This window comes from Lutra lutra, chromosome 1 (assembly GCF_902655055.1).
Source record: "Lutra lutra chromosome 1, mLutLut1.2, whole genome shotgun sequence".
Taxonomy (NCBI): domain Eukaryota; kingdom Metazoa; phylum Chordata; class Mammalia; order Carnivora; family Mustelidae; genus Lutra; species Lutra lutra.
Genome location: NC_062278.1, coordinates 175918233 through 175943676, shown reverse-complemented (window position 1 = coordinate 175943676; position 25444 = coordinate 175918233). Strand labels below are relative to the sequence as shown.

At 37.4% G+C, this 25444-nt stretch overlaps 1 protein-coding gene across 1 annotated transcript in view; it reads left to right on the top strand.

Moving 5' to 3' along the window:
* ARL8B (ADP ribosylation factor like GTPase 8B) overlaps nt 1–25444 on the top strand; it is a 51728-nt gene that overhangs the window by 14043 nt on the left and 12241 nt on the right. Inside the window, 1 exon segment of the mRNA XM_047746196.1 lies at nt 24489–24569. Within this exon segment, the coding sequence (XP_047602152.1) occupies nt 24489–24569 (81 nt within the window).

Below are 25444 nucleotides of genomic sequence, written 5' to 3'. Positions count from 1 at the left end.
TATAAAAAGAAAAAAGAGGTTAAGTGACATAGTTTTGAGATAGGGCTAGGATACAACTATAACTCGGCCTGAATGTTCTATTCCATTAAAAAGTGAACTATGATTGGGCGCCTGGGTGGCTCAGTGGGTTAAGCCGCTGCCTTCGGCTCGGGTCATGATCTCAGGGTCCTGGGATCGAGTCCCGTATCGGGCTCTCTGCTCAGCAGGGAGCCTGCTTCCCTTCCTCTCTCTCTGCCTGCCTCTCTGCCTACTTGTGATCTCTGTCTGTCAAAGAAATAAATAAAATCTTTAAAAAAAAAAAAAGTGAACTATGATGAATCCTTGTTTACAGACAAATCCTTTAGGACCTTGTTTTGCCACTTGATACAGTACAGCTCTTCCAAGTCTTGTGACTGAGACTAGTTTGGAAATGGGACATCACCTCTTGTGGTGTTCCTTAGCCATTTTTAGCTTTCTTTAGCAATTTATTGCCAAATACTTTAAGTCTCTTTTACTGAGTGTTTTAATATTTCTCTATATTATTCTTCCTAGGAACATTTGGAAATTTTAGTGTATGTGCGTGTGTATAGGTTTTTTTGTTTGTTTGTTTGTTTTTTGGCAGGCTTTGGAGTTGGGCTTAAATTTGCCAATGAAAATTAGCAAGATGGTTATGGGGAGAAGGAGAAATCAGGCTGTGAAATAAATGTTAGATTGTTAATGATGGAAGATACCCAAGATACCAAGCCATTTTTCTTTTGTCTACAATACATTATCTCCTGGTGCTCCTTTTCCCTTAGATGGCACTGCCTTACATATTGTTTAGATCTCAGATCTGTGGAGTCTTTTTTTTTTTTAAATTTTTTTTAAAGATTTTTATTTTTAAATCTATTTTTATTTTTATTTACTTATTTTTTTTAAGATTTTATTTATTTATTTGACAGACAGAGATCACAAGCAGGTAGAAAGGCAGGCAGAGAGAGAGGGGGAAGCAGGCTCCCTGCCGAGCAGAGAGCCTGATGCGGGGCTCGATCCCAGAACCCTGGGATCATGACCTGAGCCGAAGGCAGAGGCTTTAACCCACTGAGCCACCCAGGTGCCCCTAAAGATTTTTATTTATTTATTTGACAGATCACAAGTAGGCAGAGAGACAGACGGGGGTGGGAGGGGAGCAGGCTCCCTGCCGAGCAGAAAGCCCGATGCGGGGCTCGATCCCCGGACCCTGAGACCATGACCTGAGCCGAAGGCAGAGGCTTAACCCACTGAGCCACCTAGGCACCCCAGATCTGTGGAGTCTTGCCTTAACTCTTCTCTAAGGCAAAGTTAATTGCCCTCTGTTCTCTTCTCATAACACTTTGTTCATATTGTATATATTTGGGTCTGTTATCATCTTATCTGTCTTCACTTTCAGACTGCAAACTTTCTTATTTGTATTCCTTAAGCATAACTCTATGCCTGACTCAGGAGATGCTCGTTATTATTGACTTAATAGAGTGAAGCAGTGTAGGGTAATGTTTAAATATATTGGGTCAGACATGCCTAAATTTGAATTCTAGACCTGTTGAGCTTTGTGACCTCCTCAAAGTTTCAGTTTCTTCATTGGTGATTCGGGAGTGAGAATAGTTGTCCCGTGGGCTCATGGTGTGAGGTAAGATAAATCAGCAAAATAGTGCCTGGCATAAATGCTCCATAGTTGATAATTACCAGTGTGGTTGATGTAATATTTGGGGATTAGGGCAGGAGTATGTGTACCAGTTAGATGACAGATGAAATGGATCTTCTCTCAGCCCTCAAGTAAGTACTGAGTAGGGATTCAGTTTCAGAGGGGGTTGAAAGGTTTCTGAGTTCCAGGATGGAGGTATGCTGGCCATTAGGGACCAATTTCTTATTCTTGATGAAAGTTCTGTCATTGTGAGAGAGAAGCTGAAATTCTAGACTATCCTTTGCCATAATCTGTTATAGATGTGCTAGGATGTTTGGGGCAAATACTGAAAAATTTGCTGGTCTATTTGGTTTGTCTTCCTTTTGGTAACTTTGGTTGTAGTTACTAGTTTTGGTTTGGTGGAAGAGATTGTGATTGGCCTAAATTGGTATTTTACTATGTATGCTTAGTATAGTATCAATTTATAATCTTTCAGTTGATGATTGAGTTTGTATTTTGTTGTCCCTGTGGTTGAGCAACCTAACGTAGACTTGAAGCATTTATACGAGTAATGGCCTTGGCTTATTTATTGACAGATAACTTTCAAATACCTGAAGAGTTATGCTCAAGTAGAAAGTAACATTAGGGTTTTGAAATTCGGACCTGGGTTCAAATCCCAGTTTTGCTGCTCTGTGTGTGACCTTGTGATCTTGATATCAAGTTTCCTTTTCTGTAAAATGAGGCAGGTAAGGTGAATGGTATCATGTTGCTATTATCATCATTACTGTTGTTATTAATGGTGTTAAGTCAGTGACATATGGCTTAACTAAAAACAATGATGTATTCTTGATGCAGGAACCACATTATAGCTGGAGTATTGTATAAAAACATCCTTGTCACTCCAGCCTCTTCCTGTACTTCTTTTTTTTTTTTTTTAAAGATTTTATTTATTTATTTGACAGAGATCACAAGTAGGCAGAGAGGCAGGCAAAGAGAGAGGAGGAAGCAGGCTCCCTGCTGAGCAGAGAGCCAGATGTGGGGTTCGATCCCAGGACCCTGGGATCATGACCCGAGCTGAAGGCAGAGGCCTTAACCCACTGAGCCACCCAGGCACCCCTCTTCCTGTACTTCTAACTCCTTGTACTAACTTCTAACTTCCTGTACTTCTAACTCCTTGCCAAGCTCCCCACCTGATGGTAGTAAGTGGGTTTGTAGACAGCTACTGAATAAAAAATGATGGTAGCATTTAGAAGACAGAGCAATTTGGAACCTGAGCACTGTACAATGACTCAGTATTTCATGACTGCCCATCATTTAAGAGCTGTGTTTCAATATGAAGCAGTGCTGGTAACACTGACTGGGCTAATGGAGTAGCTTTACAGTGTTTGGTGTTTCTTCAGGGACACCCAGAGCGAGCCAGGGGGTGAAAAACAGATTCTGAAAGAGAAAATGTATTCAGACTATGCTGTACTGCCAAACTGATAACTGTAGAAGCAGAGATGTCTCTGTTGATACATAAGTAAACAGATAGCTAAAAGACTTGATGCATTCTGGTTTAAAATGTTTTTAGGGAATTAGTAACTTTAATATTTTAAAACATAAGCAGTGTTACTGAAGGTTTTACAGTGGGGAAAAGCACTAAGCAATCCACATGATGTTACTAGTGGAGGAGATAAGGTTGCAGATAAAGGAGAGGCAGGAAAAGGTTCCAAGTTGGAGATAAAGGACGAAGAAAGTAAAATCCAGATTTTAGTGTATTCTAATGATAGGTGCCAAAGTTAGTTTTCTCCAGAGTCTGATGTCAGAATTGTATTTATAAACATTTTCTTCCATTACTTCTCTCAGGGATGCCTGGGCTGGTCTTTTTTTTTAAAAGATAAGGAAGAGAGTATTGCTGTTTTATGATAGACCTATGGAGCAGGGTTTCAAGAACTTCATTTATCTTCTAGTTGGGAAAGAGATCTGATAAGAGGTCATGAATACACTGTAGTCTAGCATGATATGCTGTAATCCTTAGATATTACATTAATTACATTTGGAGGCTTTTTCATTCTAATATTTAAAAGTTCTTAGTAGCAGTAGAAGTTATGGGTTAAATTCTAAACTAGGAGACACTTTTCTGGTAACTTCTCAGTAATGTCTCTGACATTTATTTAATTGGAGATCTAAATAGCCACTAATGGCTCTTACAGTTTCAGTGAGCAATGAAGTTTATTGTCTCAGAAGTAGAATGAAGTAGACTGAGAAAATTATATAAAATGTTCATCACCAGTTAGATTTCTTTTTTTTTTTTTAAAGATTTTATTTATCTGACAGAGATCACAAGTGGGCAGACAGGCAAGCAGAGAGAGAGAGAGGAGGAAGCAGGCTCCCCGCAGAGCAGAGAGCCCGATGTGGGACTCGATCCCAGGACCCTGAGATCATGACCTGAGCTGAAGGCAGAGGCTTAACCACTGAGCCACCCAGGTGCCCCACCAGTTAGATTTCTTAATAACCCAGAAAAACCTCTGTATAAATTCTTTTAAAGAAATGGAGCTGTACGGGAAGCAAAAGTAGTTAATGGATGATGTTGTACCTGGGAATTCTGAATGAGTCAATTCAATTCCTGCAGGGTGTCCTGTGTCTCAAAGAAATTAGGGCAATATGTGATACAAAGCTTGCAGGGCTCCCAGTGGACCTCCTAGTTGTATTTTTTCAGAGGTAGCAGTGGTCATGGCATCTTCCTATACAATATGTGATTAGCTTGTTTTCTTCACTTTAGGGACTAGGCACAACAGTTTTAAAAATAATGTTCTCTGGTTGGTTCATCAGGAAGGAACTAAAAGTCATGGCTAAATTCCAACACAGACTGATCTTCTAATCTTGTCCTTAATTCTCTATTTAGTGAGTGTTAGAGCAGGTTTCCGGACTTCTTAAAACTAATCCAAGGGTACAGTAAGAAAAGACAGAGTGAGGGATGCACTGTATGTGTGGAACTGTAGTTCGTTGTATTCTGAAAATTTTAGGTTTGAATAAATGTTTACTGGGTTATGAGAGAACATTGGTGGGTTTACCACCAGTAATCTCCTGATGGGGGTGTGGGTTAGTATTCCACCACTCCCCTACCTTCTACACACCAGCATTTGGTTGAACAAAATTGATGAGCTAGATCATTCAGCAAATAATAGATCTCCCTTAGTCAAGGGTTATTGTCCCCAAATCACAAGCAAATCCATGAGTTTATAGAACTTATGTAGATTGGTATGTATTTTCTAGCTATCCATACTCTTGCTACCTGTTACTGTCCTATGTCATTATACTTGTTTAGGAGTGTATCCACATTTTTGAATATTGTAAACTACTTTTTGATATCAGGATAATACTAGACTCATAAAATTGGTTGGGAAATATTCTTGCCTCTTCTCTTGTATTTTTGGGAAAGAGATTATGTAGAACTGGTGTTATTTTTTTATTTAAATATTTGGTAGGGGACACCTGGGTGGCTCATTGGGTTAAATCATCTGCCTTCCGCTCAGGACCAAGTTTTGCATTGGGCTCCTTGCTCATCATCAGGGATCCTGCTTCTTCCCCTGTCTTTCACTTTCCCTGCTTGTGCTCACTCACTCTCTCTCTCTCTCTCTGACAAATAAATAAAATCTTTAAAAGTAAAATGTTTGGTAGAATTCACCAGTGACACCATCTGGGTCTGCAGTTTTTTTTTTTTTTTTTTAAAGATTTTATTTATTTATTTGACAGAGAGAGATCACAAGTAGATGGAGAGGCAGGCAGAGAGAGAGAGGGAAGCAGGATCTCCGCTGAGCAGAGAACCCGATGTGGGACTCGATTCCAGGACCCTGAGATCATGACCTGAGCCGAAGGCAGCGGCTTAACCCACTGAGCCACCCAGGCGCCCTGCAGTTTTTTTTTTTTTTTAGGATTTATTTACTTACTTGTTGGAGAGAGAGATCACAAGTAGACAGAGAGGCAGGTGTGTGGGGTGGGGAACACAGGCTCCCTGCTGAGCAGGGAGTCCTATGCAGGGCTTGATCCCAGGACCCTGAGATCATAACTTTGAACCGAAGGCAGAGGCTTAACCCACTGAGCCACCCAGGCACCCCTGGGTCTGGAGATTGTTTAAAGAGATATTAAAATCGTGGTGCCTGACTGGCTCAGTTGGTGGAGCATGTGACTGTTGATCTCAGGGTTGTGAGTGTGAGTCCCACATTGACGGTAGTGATTACATAAAAAATTAAAAAAACAAAACAAAAACAAAACACCCCCCCCCCCCGGAAAAGGGAATTTAAAAATCACTAATTACATTTCTTTAATTGACAGAGGACTGTTCAGTTTTTTTCTTCCTGCTTAGTTTTGATAGGTTGTGACTTTCAAGAAATTGGTCCATTTCAGTGGGGCTGTTGAATTTATGTGCATAGAGTTTATATTATTTCCTACAATACTTTTAATATGTGCAGAGTTTAGTGATATCCCTTCCTTCATTATTGATACTGGTAATTTTTGTATCCCCTGTTTTTTTCTGTCCATTTATCAGTTTTAGTTGTCTTTTGAGAATCAGCTCTTGGTTCCATTGATTCACTTCTGTGGATTTTGTGTTCGATATTAATGATATTAATGATTACTACTCTTACTATTTGCTTCTGTTTGTTTTGGATTTATTTTGTTCTCCCCCACCCAGTTTTATTGATGTAAAATTGAAATATGGCACTGTGTAGTTTAAGGTACATCACATAATGACTTGACTTTCATATATTGTGAAATGATTATCACAATAAGTTTAGTCAATGTCTATCATCTACAGATTACCAAGAAAAATACCTGATGGAACTCTTAAGATTTATTTTTTTTAACAGCTTTCAAAATAGCATATAACAGTGTTAATTATAGTAATACTGTTGTATATATTTGCTCTTTTGTAATTCTTTTATGTTTTTGAGAATTTTCTTTTCTAAGGTACACATTTGAGTGTCTTAGTTTCCTTCTAAGCACTACTTTAGCCACCTCTCACAAATTTAATGTGTTTTTCATTTAGTCTAAAATAATACCTAATTTTTCTTAAGACTTCTTTTTTTGGCCCATAGATTAATATATAACCAATTATTTGGTTATTTTCAGATAGTATGTATTATTTCTAGCTTAATTCCCTTAGAGTCAGAAAACACATTTGTATGACTCAGATCTTTATAAATTTCTTAAGCTTCGTTTTATGGTCAGGATATGGTTTATCTTGAATGAATGTTCCATGTTCACTTGAAGAAAATGTGTGTTCTCTTTTTGAATGAAGCGTTTTTAAAAATTTCTACAAATGTCAATTAGATCCACTTGATTGTTAGTGATGTTATTAAATTCTGTATGTTTGCTGGTTTTCTTGCTATTTTGTCAACATGAGAGGAATGCTGAGTCTGACTGTGGGTTTACTTCTCATTTCAACTTCATCAGTTTTAATTTTATGTATTTTGAAGCTGTTGTTAGGCCCATATACATTTAGGATGTTATATGCTCTTGGGAAATTGGTTCTGTCATTTTGTAGAGTACTTCTTTAGACTTGGAAAACTTTTTTGCTCTCAAGTCTAGTTTGTTTGATAGTATAGCTACTCCATCTTTCTTTCGGTTAGTTATTCTTGGCATCCTTTTAACTTTTAACCTTTCTCTGTCATTATACTTAAAGTAGGTGTCTTATAGATAGCATGTAGTTGGGTCTTTTTGTTAAAAAATATTTCTGACAATCTTTTAATCGGTGTTTATATAGCATTTACTTTTGCTATAATTGACATGTTTGGATTTAGTTCTACCATTTATTTGTTTTCTGTTTGTGTCCTTTGTTTTTTATTCCTTTGTTTCTTCCTTTTTGCTTTCTTTTCTTTTTTTTTTTTAATGTGAAAGCATTTTTTTTTTTAAAGATATTATTTATTTATTTGACAGAGATCACAAGTAGGCAGAGAGGCAGGCAGAGAGAGAGGGAGGGAAGCAGGCTCCCCACTGAGCAGAGAGCCTGATGTGGGGCTCCATCCCAGGACCCTGGGATAATGACCGGAGCCAAAGGCAGAAGCTTTAACCCACTGAGCCACACAGGTGCCCCTTGCTTTCTTTTCAGTTGGACTGTTTTTCTTATTGCAGTTTTGACTATTCTCTTTGTATGGCTTCTTTAGTGGTGCTGAGGATTACAGTATACATACTTAGAATTAATATGTTATCACTTTATGTGGAGTTTAGAAACCTTACTACCATATAGGTCCCTTTACCTTCTTCCCTATGTGGTGCTATTGTCATATACCTACATACATTGAAAACAGTACCAGCTAAGATACAATTTTTGCCTTTAACCATCAAACATTTTAATTATTCAAGAGGGAGACAGTAGTTACTTTACATTTACCCAAATGTTACCATTTTTATGGCTTTCCCTTAATTCCTGAAGTTCTAGGTTTCCCTATTAGTTTCCCTTATGCCTGCAGAATTCCTTTTAGAGTATATCTGCTAGTACAAATTATTTTAGTTTTCCTTCATTCAAGAATGTCTTTATCATCTTCATTCTTAAAGAACGTTTTGCTGGATATAGAATTCTAAGTTGATCGTCCTCCCTCCCTCCCCCCCAGCACTTTTGTAAAGGCTTTTATTGTTTTTGATGAGAAATTCATAGTCATTCAAGTTGTTATTCTTATAGGTCTTATATTGTTTCTGGCTGCTTTCAAGATTTTTTTTGTTTTTGTTTTTAGCAGTTTAATAATGATGTACCCAGGTGTGGATTTCTTTGAGCTTATACTGCTTGGGTTTATTTCTTTTCTTTTTTCTTTTTTTATTTTTTTTTAAAGATTTTCTTTATTTATTTGACAGAGAAATCACAAGTAGGCAAGAGGCAGGCAGAGAGAGAAGGGGAAGCAGGCTCGCCACTGAGCAGAGAGCCCAATGTGGGGCTCGATCCCAGGACCCTGGGATCACGACCCGAGCCAAAGGCAGAGGCTTTAACCCACTGAGCCACCCAGGCTCCCCTTGGGTTTATTTCTTGAATCTAAGTTTGTCTTTCACTAAATTTTGGACATTATGTTATTCTCTGTTTTTAAATTGAAGTATAATTCTCATATAACATTTTCAGGTGTACAATCTAATGTATGTATGATAGTTGCATAATGTATGACATTTGCATATATTACGAAATAATTACCACGATAAATCTAGTTAACAACATCTGTCACATGAGTACGTAGTTAACAGAAAATTTCTTTTTCTTGTAATGAGGTTTACTCCCTTAGCTTTCACTGATGAAATACAGTATTATTAGTTATAGTCACCATGCAGCAAATTATATCCAATGGCTTATTTTAAAACTTGAAAATTTGTACTTTTTGACTCCCTTTACCCATTTCTCTTAACTACCCTCCCACCGAATCCCCTGCCTCTGGAACCACTAGTCTGTTTTCTCTATGAGCTTGGTGTTTTTGTTCTGTTTCGTTTTTAGATTTCACATGTGAAAGCATATGGTTGTCTTTCTCTGACTTATTTTACTTAGTGTAATGCTGTTGAGGTCCATTCATATTGTTACAAATGGCAAGATTTTATTATCTTTTAAAAATTTTATTTATATATTTGTCTGAGAGAGCCAGCGCACACAAGCAGGGGAGTGGCAGGCAGAGGGAGAAGCAGGCTCCCCACCCAGCAAAGAGCTCAACGCAGGACTGGATCCCAGGACCAGATCATGACCTGAGCCAAAGGCAGAAGCTTAACTGACTGAACCACCCAGGTGTCCCAGTTTCATTACTTTTTATTGGTTGAATAATACATATATGAATGAATATACATGTGAACTGATATGAATATACATATAGATCACATTTTTTTATTCATCCATTTTTGGTCACTTAGGTGTTTTTTTTTCTTTTTCTTTTCTTTCTTTCTTTTTTTTTTTTTTAAAGATTTTATTTATTTATTTGACAGAGATCAAAAGCAGGCAGAGAGGCAGGCAGAGAGAGAGGAGGAAGCAGGCTCCCTGCTGAGCAGAGAGCCCGATGCAGGGCTCCATCCCAGGACACTGAGATCATGACCTGAGCCGAAGGCAGCGGCTTAACCCACAGAGCCACCCAGGCGCCCCTTAGGTGTTCTCTTACCTTGACTATTGTAAATAATGTTACAATGAAAGTGGGATGTGTATATTTTTAGTATTTTCAGTTTCTTCAGGTATACCCAGAAGTGGAATTGCTAGATCATTTAGTAGTTCTGTCTTTAATTCTGAGGAACTTCCGTACTGTTTTCCATAGAGGCCAGTAGTACCAATTTACATTCCAATCAATAAGGAAGAGTTCCCTTTTCTCCATATCTTTGCCCACATTTATTATGTCTTATCTTTTTGATAATAGCCATTCCAACAACTGTGAGGTTTTGATTTACACTTGGTTTTGCTTTACATTTCCCTGATGATTAGTGATGTTGAACTCCTTTTCATGTTTCTGATGGCCATCTGTATATTTTCTTTGGAAAAATATCTTTTCAGGTCTTTGGCCTTTTTAATAAAAAAGTAGATTGTTATTATATAAGTTCTTCATATTTTGGATACCAGCCCTTTATTGCATATATGATTTGCAAATATTTTCTTCCATTCAGTAAGTTGTCTTTTCATTTTGATGTTGGTTTCCTCTGCTGTGCAGCAGCTTTTTAGTTTCATGTACTCTCAATTTTTATTTTTGATTTTGTGTCAAGATTCAAAAAAAATTCTCAAGACCTGTATCAAGGAGCTTACCACCTGTATATTTTCTTCTAGGAGTTTTATGGTTATGGGTCTTAGTTCAAGTCTTTATTTTGAGTTAATTTTATATGTGATGTAAGATAGTGGCAGTTTCCCCAACATCATTTATTGAAGAAACTGTCATTTCCCCATTGTACATTCTAGGGTCCTTTATCATAAATTAATTGACCACATATGCATGGGTTTATTTCTGATTGCTCTTCTGTTTCATTGATTGGTGGGTCTTTTTTATGCCAATATCATACTGGGTTGACTATACTTTGTACTAGAATTTGAAGGCAGCGAGTGTAAAGCCTTTTTCCTCAAGATTGCTTTGACTTTTCCGGTATTTTGTGATTTCATTCTCTTTCTCTTATTCTGGGATTTCAATGACATGAATATTAGACCTTTTTAAATCTTTTTTTTTTTTTAAGCTTTATTTATTTATTTATTCATTTGACAGACAGATCACAAGTAGGCAGAGAGGCAGGCAGAGAGAGGGGAAAGCAGGCTCCCGGCCAAGCAGAGAGCCCGATGCGGGGCTCGATCCCAGGACCCTGGGATTGTGACCTGAGCCAGAGGCAGAAGCTTTAACCCACTGAGCCACCCAGACGCTCCATGGACCTTTTTAAATTGTCTTACAGATCCTTCAGGCTTGGCTCTTTCTTTTTCCTATTTTTTTTTCTCCCTTTTTTTCCGGTTGGATAATTCTTATTTCTTTATCTTCAGGTTCATTGACTTTTTCCTCTGTCATCTCCATTCTTCTGTTGAGCCCATCTGATGAGGTTTGTTTTGTTATTGTATTTTTTAGATCTAAGATTTTCATTTGGTTCTATGTTACAGCTTTTGTTTACCTGCTGAAACTTCCTATTATATTCATTTCATCCTTGGAGCATGAGGATGATAGTCTTTGTCTCATATTTCCAACATTGGGGTCATCTTGATGTTGGCATCTATTCAGTGACTTTTTCCTTTGGTAGTTGTTGAATTTTCTTGATTATTCATATGTTCAGTTACTTTGGACACTTCGAATATTACAGGCCTCTGAGTTTTGTTTACATCCTGTGTAAAATGACTTGTTTTGTTTTAGTGTGCGTTTGACCCAGTTAGGTTTAGGCCAAAAGATCCAGCCTGCCTTCTTCTGTGGGCTTTGTTTCTAATGTCATTCTGGTTTTCAGAACCTCAGTAGTACTGTTTGGATCATTCTTGGCTACATACTTTGTAGGGCGTTAACCAGAAATCTGGCAAGTTATCTACTTCGTAGCTTAATTCTCAAGGCCTTTGATATATTCTTTAGGATCAGATCCACATATCACAGTTTAGGGATGAGCCCAGGAATTCCCATACAACTTTGTGGGGTCTGTTTCTCTAGATGATTCCTTTGCAGATTTCCCCCTACTGTCGCTCACAGCCCTTTTCCCACTTTGCTGATCCTCTGTCTACAAACCTGGGGCTTTATCCCTCCTTTGCTGTGTCCTTCCCTCAACTGAATCTATCTCAGAGGCCTAGAGAATAGACAAAAAAATAACCAACAGAGATTCCTCTCTCTATCCATGGCCCTCCCACCCCCACCAAGCATTTTTGGACCAGGGTTACTACGGTTAGAGAGGATCCTGCCTGCTTATAGGTGCCATAGATGCTCATAGCTTGCAGGCTTGGTTTTGCCTGGAGGCTATGGCAGGAGAAAGGGGAAAAAAACCAGGGGACTTTTCCTACGCTCTTGTCTTTTCCTCCTGCCATTGTCCCCTTGCCCTTTCCCCCCAGTACACACACACACACACACACACACACACACACACTCCTCAGACTCAAAGGAGAAGGTGCTTCTTTTGGAGGCTTTTCTGTTCATGCTTGCTATATATTTCTGGCAATTGGGTTGCCTTTCATCCAGCCAGGGAGATTGGGAGGAAAGAAAACAACCAGGAAATAGCACCAGATTGCTTGTGCTTTGAGTTCTGATTTCCTTTTCTAATCTGCCTGCTTCAACTTACTTTTTAGAGCCCCAGCTGCTGCGTGCATGCTGTCCAGGGTTTTTTGTTGTTGTTGTTTTGTTTTTTAATTGTTTTGGTTTTTTTTTTAAGATTTTATTTTTTTATTTGAGAGAGAGCATGAGAAAGGGAGGGTCAGAGGGAGAAGCAGACTCCCTGCTGAGCAGAGCGCGCGCGGGATGCGGGACTCAGTCCCAGGAAGGACTCCAGGATCATGACCTGAGCCAAAGGCAGTCACCAATCAACTGAGGCCCCATGAGCCCTTGTCCAGGGTTTTTGGTTACATTCAGTGGATAGGGTAGAGTGTGCGTACCTAATCTTACCCAGAACCCTGTGCATTGGTTTTCAGCATTATATCACATTTAATGGTCTCTTTATAATGATGATGGTATCAGATATTAAATGCTTTCCCTGTACCTGTTTCTAAAGAAGGCATTTTTGTAAATGCTGTATGTGTTTTAATTGATTTAATTTTTAAAATTGATAGAATTTTTAAACAGCTCTGTGAGATAGAAACTGTTATCTCCATTTTATATTTGGGAAAAGTGAGTTATTGCAGAATTAAGGAATGTGTGAGGGGGATGTACAGCTAAGCAAGTGGTAAGACGAGAGTTAAAACCTAGTATAACTGTCTCCAGAGTCTCTTCATAACAACCAGACTAACAGTACTTCTATTTCATTGTGTTTTGACATCCGTTATATGAGAAAATGAATGGGACCTCTTAAAATAACTCGACTGAACTGTACTGAAATGATTACTAGCCATTTTACTTCTGTAGGATGGGCTTTATTAATTACATTAAAATTTTAATTTTTCTTCTGATTCTGGCTTTAATAGATTTTGATAAAGGGTTGGCCTGTTACTTTGTTTTAAAGAGTATGAAATTCAGTATACTGTTTGCAGGTTAAAATTTTGTTGCATATGATGAAGCCTTTCCCATAAGCAGTTTTTTTTTTAATGACTAAAGGACTTTTGTTAACATACAGCGTTGATTTATAGCATTTGGATAGTTCTAGGAATCCCCCTTTTAATTTAGTCATAGAAGCCTGTTTTGGGATTTGAAGGAAACTTTCTGTAATTTCTTTTTAAAAAAAGCTAAACATGCCCACAGAACAGGGCACATGAGTTCTCCTTCTCATTCTATTTCATAAATACCCAATTTTTCCCAGAAGGAGGTAAAGAAACTTTTAAATATAGAAAATCACTTTCTTTATGAAAAAGTATTTAAGAGAGAAAAGTTAAAAAAAAAAAAAAAGTAGTTGAAATGCCTAAGGACCAATCAGTAGAATAGTATTAGGGCCTGAAAATGTGACAGTATACTAATTTTTTCTGCTTTAGCTCATATGTGAAGATTAGTATTAGTTTTTTTATATGAAGACACAGATGTTTATTCAACATTTATGGTGGACCCTTGATGCTTATGGGAAATACATCCAGGCATATTAGTGACTTGACAAGTTAGCAAAACTATATTTGCTAAAGGTCTGTAGCACTGACTTCTTTTGGTCCATCTTCACATTATTACTACATTGTTATGATGTCTGTGTATCTTTGTGAAAATGCATTGTGATGTCTCTGAATTGTGGTCTATGTGTTTGATTAGGGATGTTCACTAGCAAATTGTTTTATAGACAAGCAAGTTGAGTTTTCCTTCAGCAGTTCTTTGGATATAGATTTAGTAAAACCATTATTAAAGTACTGTTAATGAAAAGGTATATTGAACATAGGAAATAGTCATTAGAGACCTTTTGAAATGAATTTTTTTCAGGAATAGAGGTTAGCAGAGATGAGAATTTTCAGACTCCTAATTGAAACTGTGGTTTTGAGAACATTTGAATCCTCAAGAGTTATCTTTGTGAAGGAGATTGCCTCAAAGTAGCCCTATTGGTATTAGCAAGAAGTAAGGATTAATTAGTTGTTTAAAATGAGTTGAAATGGAATGACAGGCATTTAATTAGTAGTTAGAGAGTTCCCTTTGCCATTATGCTTTTAAAAAGTTCTTATTTGGAGAATTTTTCTCCGTTATATTTAGTTTTCAAACCCTAGTGTCAGAGAAAACATGTCTTCCTCTCAGTTTTATTGTTGCCACCCAAAAAGAGCTATTTTAAAATCCATGTTGCTACTGTTTGGGATGTTATATATATATCCTAACAATGTAAAAACCTACCAGTAAATAAGCTATTCACCTCCAGTCCTCCCAAGGCAAACTTGAATGCTTGCCAAATTACCATAAATTTAACAACATTAATAAAGGACAAAACAAAACAAACCAGATACTGGCAATTTTAACAGGAAAACCTAGAGACTTGCCTTTCTGGACCCTTAGATTCAGGTATTGTTCCTTGGTGGAGAAGTCTATCAAGAGCGCCTCTGTGGGTACAGAGGCAATGCTTGAGTGGTTTGTGAGGACCAGGACAGCAGTTAGGAATTAAATATTACATCTTATGGGTCTGTTTGCCTCAGAGATGAAAGGAATGCCCTTGTTATTAAAGGCCTGCTATTTGGCAGCAGAAACTATCTACAGTAGCTTTTGAGACTCAGGAAAGAAGAAAGGCGAAGAGAAGGGAGTAGTTGGCACTTGAGGAAATGGAGGAAGTGAAGTAGCTATATATACACCCTTAGGAGAAGCAGCTATAAGGAGAGAGGAGGTAGAACCTTTGCATTCTGAGCAAGTCTTGTTCAAAGTTGTATGTATCTATATGCATTCAAAAGTGTAATAGCTGGAACTGAAATTTCGATTTCCTAACTGATACTCAAGAAGCACAGCAGGTAGGTTATCTGCAGAAGCTGGCCTATTATCCCATGTAGATTTTAAATGATCAAAAAAAAAATAAATTATCTTTGGATGCTTAAATGTCACTACTTCACACAGGTCTTCCTGGATACCCAATCATCCCATATTATCTCCTTTGTTTTAATTGACATATGTTTATCGTGGGATATTTTTATATTTGTTTCCTAGTTTCTTTTCTATCTGTTGTTTGAATAAGTGAATGAATAAATAAATGAATGAGAAAAGCGGAGGCAAAGTAGCTTTGTGTGTTTATGACCATAGAGGAAAGGGTGAACAGTAGAGGTGTTTGTAAATCGGTATAATACACATTCATTGTTGATGGATGCTGGCGATGATTGGTTCATGTGTGAAACAGGCTTTTATAATTGCCTTGCCTACTGCAGAACCTCTAGGCCAGAGTTCATAAATGCCAAGCCCGAGAGCTGTAACCACTTTTCCCTCATCAGTGTAGATAACACAGATGGAAGAGCACATCCTCACTGAGCCCAGGTGGAAACCCCTGCCAGTTGATCTGAATTGCCAGAGCAGATGAAAAACATTGGCATCCAGACCACTATCTACACAGGGGGCCTGTCTATGCAAGAGCCTAAGAATTAAAAGTTAAAAGTTTTTTTGGAGGGGCGCCTGGGTGGCTCAGTGGGTTAAAGCCACTGCCTTCGGCTCAGGTCATGAGCCCAGGGTCCTGGGATCGAGCCCCGCGTCGGGCTCTCTGCTCAGCAGGGAGCCTGCTTCCCTTCCTCTCTCTCTCTGCCTGCCTCTCTGCCTGCTTGTGATCTCTGTCTGTCAAGTAAATAAATAAAATCTTTAAAAAAAAAAAAAGTTTTTTTGGAGTCAGTGTTGAAAGTCGCATCATTTCTTTGAAGGATAATCTTGAAATTTTAGGATTTTGTGGAAAGTTATTATTTACTTCAGAAAAATAATTTCTAAGGTTAGTTTATTTAGAACAGTGGCCCATTTTGAGAATTTGGGCCATTTGAAGAAAAGAGGCCTTACTTGATTATGTCCCTGAGGAACCTGAAATTTAAAATTTTTAGGATGCTTCTTAATTCTCTTTGGTAAGTACTAAAGAGACTCTCTCTTTCCTGAGCAAACCAACCCACAGACAAGCCCACTGGAATTTTGAGAGAAGTTCTTTGCTTAATAAGATTGAATTGCCCAAACAATTTTTTAAAAGATTTATTTATTTATTTGTGTGTGAGAGAGAGAACGGGCAGGAGGAGTAGAGGGGAAGAGAGAGAAGCAGACTTCCTGTCAAGCAGGGAGCCCCATGTGGGATTCGATTTCAGGACCTGGAGATCATGACCTGAGCCAAAGGCAGTTGCCTAACTGAGCCAACAAATTTTTTAACCTGTGCTTTCAAACTGACTGTCTTTGGGAATGAGTTACGTCTGTAGTTGGAAGTAAGTCCAGATTTGCACATAAAACTGAGAACAGATTGTTGTCTTTTGAGAAATTATTAAAGATATTGTCCAGAGTTCTAAAATTGGGAGAAAATGGAACATTATATTCCTAATTCTTGAAGTGCTACTATAGTGAATGATAATCTTTTCTAGCCCCTTAAAAAGAGATTGCCTCAGATATAATGTTTGTCTTCACAGTGGTAATTCTGAAGTGGTTAGAAAGAAAAGGAAAATATGTTTGGTTCTAAAAACTAAGAGAAGCCTAGATGTAGAACACAGTATCTTAATTCATTTCCCAGGTTGTAAATAAATATTGAAACATTGGAGTAGATTTTAAAAAGCCAGTTTCAAAGCCCAGAGAATTTTATTTTATACAAAACTATGAAATATAAAACATGGATTTTTCTCTTAGAAGACATCTGTAAATGAGTGTCCTTTTAGAATATTAAAGGATAGAACAAGGTTACCAACGACTTGTTCCTGAACTTGTTGGAATTCCTGATGATTGAGTGTATTCATGAGTTTTACTGTTGTAGTAAATAGGTAATAGTGGCATGGCTGATTTATCTTCTAATTCCAGTTGTCATTGCTGTAATGTAGGAGATGGTGATATTTGATTATCTCAATTTAAAAACTGGCATTTTAAAAATGTATTGTTTGAAAATAATTTCAGATTTACAAAAAAGTTGTAGGAATAAAAGCATTTCAAAGAACATTGTGTAACCTTTGTACTGAGATCAGACTATTAACATTTACTTCATTTGCTTTATGATTTGTGTATTCTGTGTGTCACTTTACATAGGTAAGCTCTATGTACCATGGCCCTTTATTTCCAAATGTGTATTTTTCAAGATTGGGAATATTTTCTTACGTGACTATTTTTGTTACCAACTTTATGACATTAAAAAATGATTTTATCTCCCATCCAAGTACTAACCAGGCCTGACCCTGCTTAGCTTCCGAGATCAGACGAGATCGGGCGCGTTCAGGGTGGTATGGCCGTAGACTAAAGTAGTTACGCCACAAAATCCATGCATCACAGTTAAATATTTATTAAACGTATTTCTGTACTCAAGATGTTTTTGGATTAAAAAGCCAAGGACTGGGGCGCCTGGGTGGCTCAGTGGGTTAAGCCTCTGCCTTCGGCTAAGGTCATGATCTCAGGGTCCTGGGATCAAGCCCCGCATCTGGCTCTCTGCTCAGTAGGGAGCCTGCTTCCCCCCCCCCCCGCCTGCCTTTCTGCCTACTTGTGATCTCTGTCTATCAAATAAATAAATAAAATTTTCACACACACACACACACACACCCAAGGACTTGATTACCTAATTTTCAGCCATTGCAGATGAGTACTAGTAACAATTAGAGAAAGTTATAGTTAGCTTCTGCCACCAGTAAGAAGTATCGGTAAAGGAGATGAAGGAGTATCTAAGTTGAGGATCTGCAGGCCCCTACTTATTTTATCATGGGATGGCACTATAATTGATGTTTATAATCATTAAATTTTATTGCCAGAAGGGCCCTTAAGAATTCTTTATTTTCTTGTTTTACAATTGATGAAGTAACTTGAAATACCAAGAACACATTGAATTATGTCCCATAAATTATGTGTGAGAAGTTAGCTAAGTATGTATTGCATTTTACTATTTTTAAATTTATTTTAATGGTTTTATTTATTTGAGAAAGAGAGAGCCACCCAGATGCCCTAAGTATGTAATGCATTTTATTTTATTTTATTTTATTTTAAGATTTTATTTATTTATTTGACAGAGATCACAGGTAGGCAGAGGCAGGCAGAGAGAGAGAGGTGGGGAGAAGCAGGCTCCCCACTGAGCAGAGAGCCCGATATGGGGCCTGATCCCAGGACCCTGGGATCATGACCTGAGCCGAAGGCAGAGGCTTTAACCCACTGAGCCACCCAGGCGCCCCTGTAATGCATTTTAGAAAGCTTCTTGTGGAAGCTAGTTTAAAAGTTTTGGCATTTAAAAAGCTTAGCAACCATTTTGTAAAACACCTATTTCCTAATGATACCAAACAAATAAGGCATATCTCACATGGACCTCACTTCAGAAATAATTAAAACTTACTATAATAATACAATTACAGAGGAAATCTTTTTTTTTTTAAGATTTTATTTATTTGTCAGAGAGAGAGAGAGAGAGAGCGAGCTCTCAAGCAGGCAAGAGAGGCAGGCAGAGGCAGAAAGAGAAGCAGGCTCCCTGTCGAGCAAGGAGCCCGATGCAGGACTGGATCCCAGGATCCTGGGATCATGACCTGAGCCGAAGGCAGCGGCTTAACTGCCTGAGCCACCCAGGTGTCCCTACAGTGGAAATCTTTAAGAAAAACAGAATCAGCCTCTATTGAGCTATGTGACTTTGGGAATTTATTTCCTGTTCTCTAAAGGATAGTAATAATCACCTCTTACAGCATGTTAGTCTTTAAATTTGTGCTAGAGTACACAAAACGTAAAATTTAACATCTTAACTTTAATTTTTAATTTTTATTTATTTATTTTTAAGGATTTCATTCATTTATTTGACAGAGAGATAGTGTAAGTAGGCAGAGTAGCAGGGAGAGGGAGAAGCAGGCTCCCCGCCAAGCAGGGAGCTTAACACGGGACTCAGTACCAGGACCCTGGGATTACGACCAGAGCTGAAGGCAGATGTCCAACCAGCTGAGCCACCCAGTGCCCCAACTTTTTTTTAATTAATTAATTTTTATTTAAATTCAGTTAACATATATTGTAATATTGGTTTCAGGGTAGAGGTCAGTGATTGATCAGTCTTTTTTTTTTTTTTTAAGATTTTATTTATTTATTTGACACACAGTTCACAAGTAGGCAGAGAGGAAGGCAGAGAGAGAGGGAAGCAGGTTCCCTGCTGCGCAGAGAGCCCGATGCGGATCTCGATCCCAGGACCCTGAGATCATGACCTGAGCCAAAGGCAGAGGCTTAACCCACTGAACCACCCTGGCGCCCCCATCAGTCTTATATAATACCCAGTGCTCAGACATCATGTGCCCTCCTTAATATCCATCACCCAGTTATCCCATCCCCCACCCCTCTACCTTCCGGCAGTCGTTGGTTTGTTTCCTGTGCTTAAGAGTCTCTCATGGTTGTCTTCCTCTCTGATTTCAACTTGTTTTATTTTTTCCTTTCTTCTTCCATGATCCGCTGTTTTGTTTCTTAAATTCCACATATCAGCGAGATCATACAATAATTGTCTTTCTCTGATTGACTGACTACTTAGCATAACACCCTCCAGTTCCATCCACTTTGCTGCAAATGGCAAGATTTTTTTTTGATGGCTGATTAGTATTCCACGTATTAACTGTTCTTAAGTGTACAATTAGTTCAGTAGTATTAAGTACATCACCACCATACATCCATAGAACTTTTTTTTTTTAAAGATTTTATTTGTTTATTGGACAGAGAGAGATCACAAGTAGGCAGAGAGGCAGGCAGAGAGAGAGAGAGGAGGAAGCAGGCTCCCCACCAAGGAAAGAGCCCGATGTGGGGCTCGATCCCAGGACCCTGGGATCATGACCTGAGCCGAAGGCAGAGGCTTTAACCCTCTGAGCCACCCAGGCGCCCCAGAACTTTTTTTTTTTTTAAAGATTTTATTCATTCATCTAGAAAGAGAGCGAGCAGGAGGATGAACAGAGGGAGAGGGAGAGAATCTCAAGCAGACTCTACAGCAAGCATAGTGCAGAGCTGGACACAGTGCTGCATCCCACAAACCTGAGATCATGACCTGAGCCAAAACCAAAAGTTGAAGGCTTAACTGACAGCTACCCAGGCGCCCCTAGAACTTCTAATCATTTCAAACAGATTCCATACCCACTAAGCAGTTATTCCCTATTTCCCCCTTATCCCTAGCCTTTGGCAAACACCATTCTATTTCTGTCTTTATGAATTTAACTATTTTATTTTAGGTTTCTCATGTGAGTAGAATTATATAGTATTTGTTTTTTTGTATCTGGCTTATTTATATTATTAGAGTATAAGGTCTTCAAAAGGTTCATCTGTGTTTTAGCATAAGTAAGTTTTTTTTTTTTTTTTTAAGGCTGAATAGTATTACATTGCAGGAATAAACCACATCTTGTTTATCCATTCATCTGCCAGTTGCCTTTGGGTGTCTTCCACCTTTTGGCTGTTATGGATAAGGCTGCTGTGAACGTGATATATAGGTATCTCTTTGAGTCTTGTTTTCAGTGCTTTTGGGTTTATAATGGGATGTAGAATTGCTGGGTCATGTGGTAATTCTATTTTTAACCTTTTCAGGAACTTCTATACTGTTTTCCTTAGCAGCTGCACCATTTGACATTCCTGCAACAGTGCACCAGGGTTACAATTTCTCCATATCTTCACTATAACTTATTATTTTTGGCTTTTTTGTTTTGTTTTGGTTTTGATAATAGCCATCCTAATGGGTATGAGGGTAATATCTTTTGTAGTTTTGATTTTGTAGCATTTCCCTAATGATTAGTGATGTTGAGCATCTTTTCATGTTCTTATTAGCTATTTGTTTATTTCCTTTGGAGAAAAGTCTTTTCAAGTCCTTTGCCCATTTTAAAAAAAGTTATTGTTAAGATTTTTTTTTAGAGCAGGGCACCTGGGTGGCTGAGTTGGTTAATCAGCTGCCTTCGGCTCAGGTCATGATCCCAGTGTCCTGGGATCGAACCTTACATTCAGCTCCCTGTTCACTGGGGAGACTGCCTCTCTCTCTCTCTCTCTCTCTTTTTAAAAGAGCAGTTTTAGGTTCACAACATAATCAAGGAGGGGAAGGTATAAAGTTTACCAAATACCTCCTGACCCTACATTCACAGGTTCCTCCATTATCAGCATCCCACACCAGAGAGATACATTTGTTACAATCGATGCATGTAATATTGGCACATCATAATCACCCAAAGTCCATAGTTTACATTATTTTTTCCCTCTTTGTGTTGTACATTCTGTAGGTTTGGACAAATGTATAATGATATATATCCATCATTATGGTATCTTACAGATTTTTTTTTTCTGCCTAAAATTCCTCTGTGCTCTGCCTGTTCCATTTCCTCTCCGCCCCTTCAAGTCCTCTTGACCACTGATTTTCTTAACTGTTTCCCTAGTTTTGCCTTTGTCAGACTATTGCTGGAGTCATGTTTTCAGTCATTTTGTTGGAATCACAGAGTATGTAGTCCTTTCAGATTGAGTCTTTCATTTAGATATATTTTTAAGATTCCTTCATGGATCTTTGTGGTTTGGTAGCTTCATTTCTTTCTGGTATTGAATAATATTCCATTTCCTTGATATGACAGTCTATGTATTTACTTACGTTTTGGTTGCTTCCAAGTTTTAGCAGTTACGCATAAAGATGCTATAAGCATTAATGTTCAGTTTTTTGTGTGGACTTAAGTTTTCAACATCTTTGGATAAATATGAAGGAGCATGATTGCTGGATTGAATGGTAAGAGTATATTTGGTTTCGTAAGAAACCACCAAACTGTCTCTGATAGTGGCTATACCGTTTTGCATTCCCACCAGTAATGAGTGAGAATTGCTGTTGTTCCACATCCTTACCAGCATTTGGTATTATTGGTGTACCAGATTTTGGCTACTCTAATGTACCAGTGGTATCTCATTTTAATTTACATTTTCCTGATGACATATAATGTATAGTATCTTTTCGTATGCTTATTTGCCATCTCTGTATCTTCTTGGGTGAAGTATCAGTTGAGGTCTGTGCCTCATTTTTTAATTAGGTTTTTTTTTTTTCATATTGTTGAGGTTTCAAGAGTTCTTTGTATATTTTGGATAATAGTCCTTTACTGGATGTATATTTTTAGAAATATTTTCTCTTACTCTGTGCCTCTTTTCTAACTCTGTAACTCTTCTGAATCTTGTTCGTATAGCAGTTTTTAATTTAAGGAAGTCCACCTTATTGTTGCTTTCATCGATAGTGCCTTTGGTTGTTGCCTTTGCTTCCCTTTTAATCAGGTTATATTTTTCTTGTATCATTACTAGTTTTGATATATGTAGTTTTGATGTCATGACTAGATTTTCACATATAAATCATATTTGAAAGTTCTGAGAATGATAATGTTTAATACAAGTGAAAATAGTGATTGTGGTTAACATCTTTTTTCTGAAATCAGCCTGAATTCCACTGAATGCGGCGGGGTTGGGGAATGTAGAACTTTGGAGTTATTTAGAAGAAATTAATTTGTAAAATTGGAATTCATTGTGCTCAGGACTTGTAGACAGTTTTAGAATCATGTGTGGCTAGCATAAGGTCACAGCAAACAATCAGCCAGTGTTAGGGCCTTGAAAATAGTCCTGTTTGTTTAACCATTCCTTTGTTGAGAGATTTCCTAATCCTGGGCTGTTTACCTAAAAAGCAAGAGTCAGTCAGGTCAACTGAGAAATTAATATTTGGTAAATAAAATTTATAAATACGTAAAAGTATAAAGTCAGTATTAGCTGTGATTCATTAGATGTAGTTTGTAATTGTAGTCAAAATTAAGAATATGAGGGACATCTGGATGACTCAGCAGGTTGGGGATCTGGCTGAGGTTTCTGCTCAGGTCATGATCTCAGGGTGATGAGATTGAGCCCTGCACTGGATTCTGTGGTCAGTGTGGAGTCTTCTTGAGATTCTCTCCTTAGCCCCCCACTCCTCTCTCCCATACCTTCTACTTGTGTTCTCTTTCTCTCTCTCAAATAAATAAATAAAATCTTTAAAAAAACAAGAAATGTGAAAGCTATTATGAGAATTATGATGCTTTATAGTGAAGGATATAAAAGATTTGAATGTTTAAGTGAACAAACCATGTGCCTGGATGGAGAAACTTGATCCTGGTTAAATATCAAGAATCGATATAGGGCAATCCTCAGATTAATAGTTAATATACTTCTAGTCAATATTTTAACTGAAATATGAATTTCTAAAGTTTATTTGGAATGTGAGTGATGAACCAAGACAGTTTTGAAAGCATTCCAAATTTTTGATCCTCTATATAGAATCAAATTGTATAAGATGCAGTAATTCATTTAATCCTAATTTAGGAATAAACAGACTAATGGAAAAGTATTGACTCAGATATAGAAGTATCTCTGTATGACATTTGGCATATCACTTCAAATTAGGAATGTGGATTTTTAAATGAGGAGTGAGATGATTGAAAAAAGGAACTTTCTCCAGATGGATGGACATTTTAAATTTTAAAAGGGCATTTAAATACCATTAGAAAATATTTTAATCTTATGATAAGGTCATAAGCCAAAAAGAGAACAGAATTGATTACATAAAAGGAAAACCTATACAATGACAAAATATTTTATAAGCCTTGTTTAAAAGACAGACTTGGAAAAACTAGTTAGAAGTGAGTTGTAAATTGTCAAAATAATTTAAGTGCTAAAAATGGAGAACTTTGACGTTTTACTTCTGATTTCCTACTTTGTTAACACTTAGATATAGGTGGGAAATGAATAAATTTTCATTTATATTTGTAATATGTAATATTTCTTTTTTAAACTTAAGGAAATATGCAAGAAGTTATAATCTTCTTAAAAGTATCTTTTTTATTTAAAGGGAATATGCGTTTGTATGAATGAAATAATGTATCTCTTCAAGAATTGTGGTTAAAAGGAATGTTTTCTTTCTTTCTTTTTTGTTTTTTTAAAGGAGAGTGGGTAGGAGCAAGGGGAGAGGGAGAGAGAGAATCTTTAAGCAGGCTCCACGCCCACTGAAGAGGGGCTTGATCTCACAACCCTGAGATCATCACCTCAGCTGAAATCAAGAGTTGGACACTTAACTGACTGAGCCACCCAGGCATATGTATAAAGAATGTTTTCTTAAGACAGTTTGTTAACCACCACTAAAAAATCAGTTATATACTGAAATGGTTATAGAAGCATTGTTGATTCCTGAAGCTTATGCCATGTTATATGTCTTAATAAATGTTGATTAACTTCAGATGTTTTCTTTTGTTCAGTCAGGTCAGTTCAGTGAAGATATGATACCCACAGTGGGCTTTAACATGAGGAAAGTAACTAAAGGTAACGTCACAATAAAGGTACGTGACCTTCTTGCCATACTTGATTTAAATTGTCAGCATACACAGCTACAGATTTTTCTGTTCCTTTGTTTTTACATGCTTATTCGTACTTAACTCATGAATGGGTACATTCCAAACAAATGTAAATCAGTTGGTTTTTTCTTTCATATCAGAATGTGTAAGTTGAAATGTTAAGTGCCATAAAAAAACTTAACATATGGCTTGGCAGAATTATATTTGGCATGTAGATGTTCCTAGGAAATAAAAATCCCATGTTTGAGATCCTGTATTTGGAATTACATTTGTATTGGTATTATATTATTTCATGGACAGTATTTTATATTGAAAGATAATTTATTATTTATAATGGTAATTTAATATTATATTTGTGGTACATATATGGTAACCCAGCTTTCTCTTTCTTTGCTACTAAGCGCTGAAATTAAAACTGTGAAATAAGAAAAAAAAAACTGTGAAATAAGAAAGCTAACTAGGTAAACATAATTTTGTTTTGAGAATGAGTTTGACAGGTTTAATTAAATCCTGGACTGTTGAATTGTTTACCAGGGGCTATATTTTAGTTTTTTTGGGTGTGTTCTGTAGTTCATGGGAGTCTACTTGTAATTGTCTGAGCCCTTACAGTCCTTTCACCTAATTCCGATGGCTCACAGAAGCTTCTTACTAAATTCTTTCTGGAGCTCATCTAATGAAGCTTCTCATTTTTAATGTATAGGTTTTTTTATGCATATTTCAGGTGTCTGTACCTAAAGTGGAAGCCTAAAGTGGAAGCCTCTTGAAGACAAATATCATGGCTTAAGACGTTTAGGTAGCCCAGTGTTCAGAGTAGTACCTACAGAGTAGGCATAACTATGGAATTATTGTGGGTAGTAGCT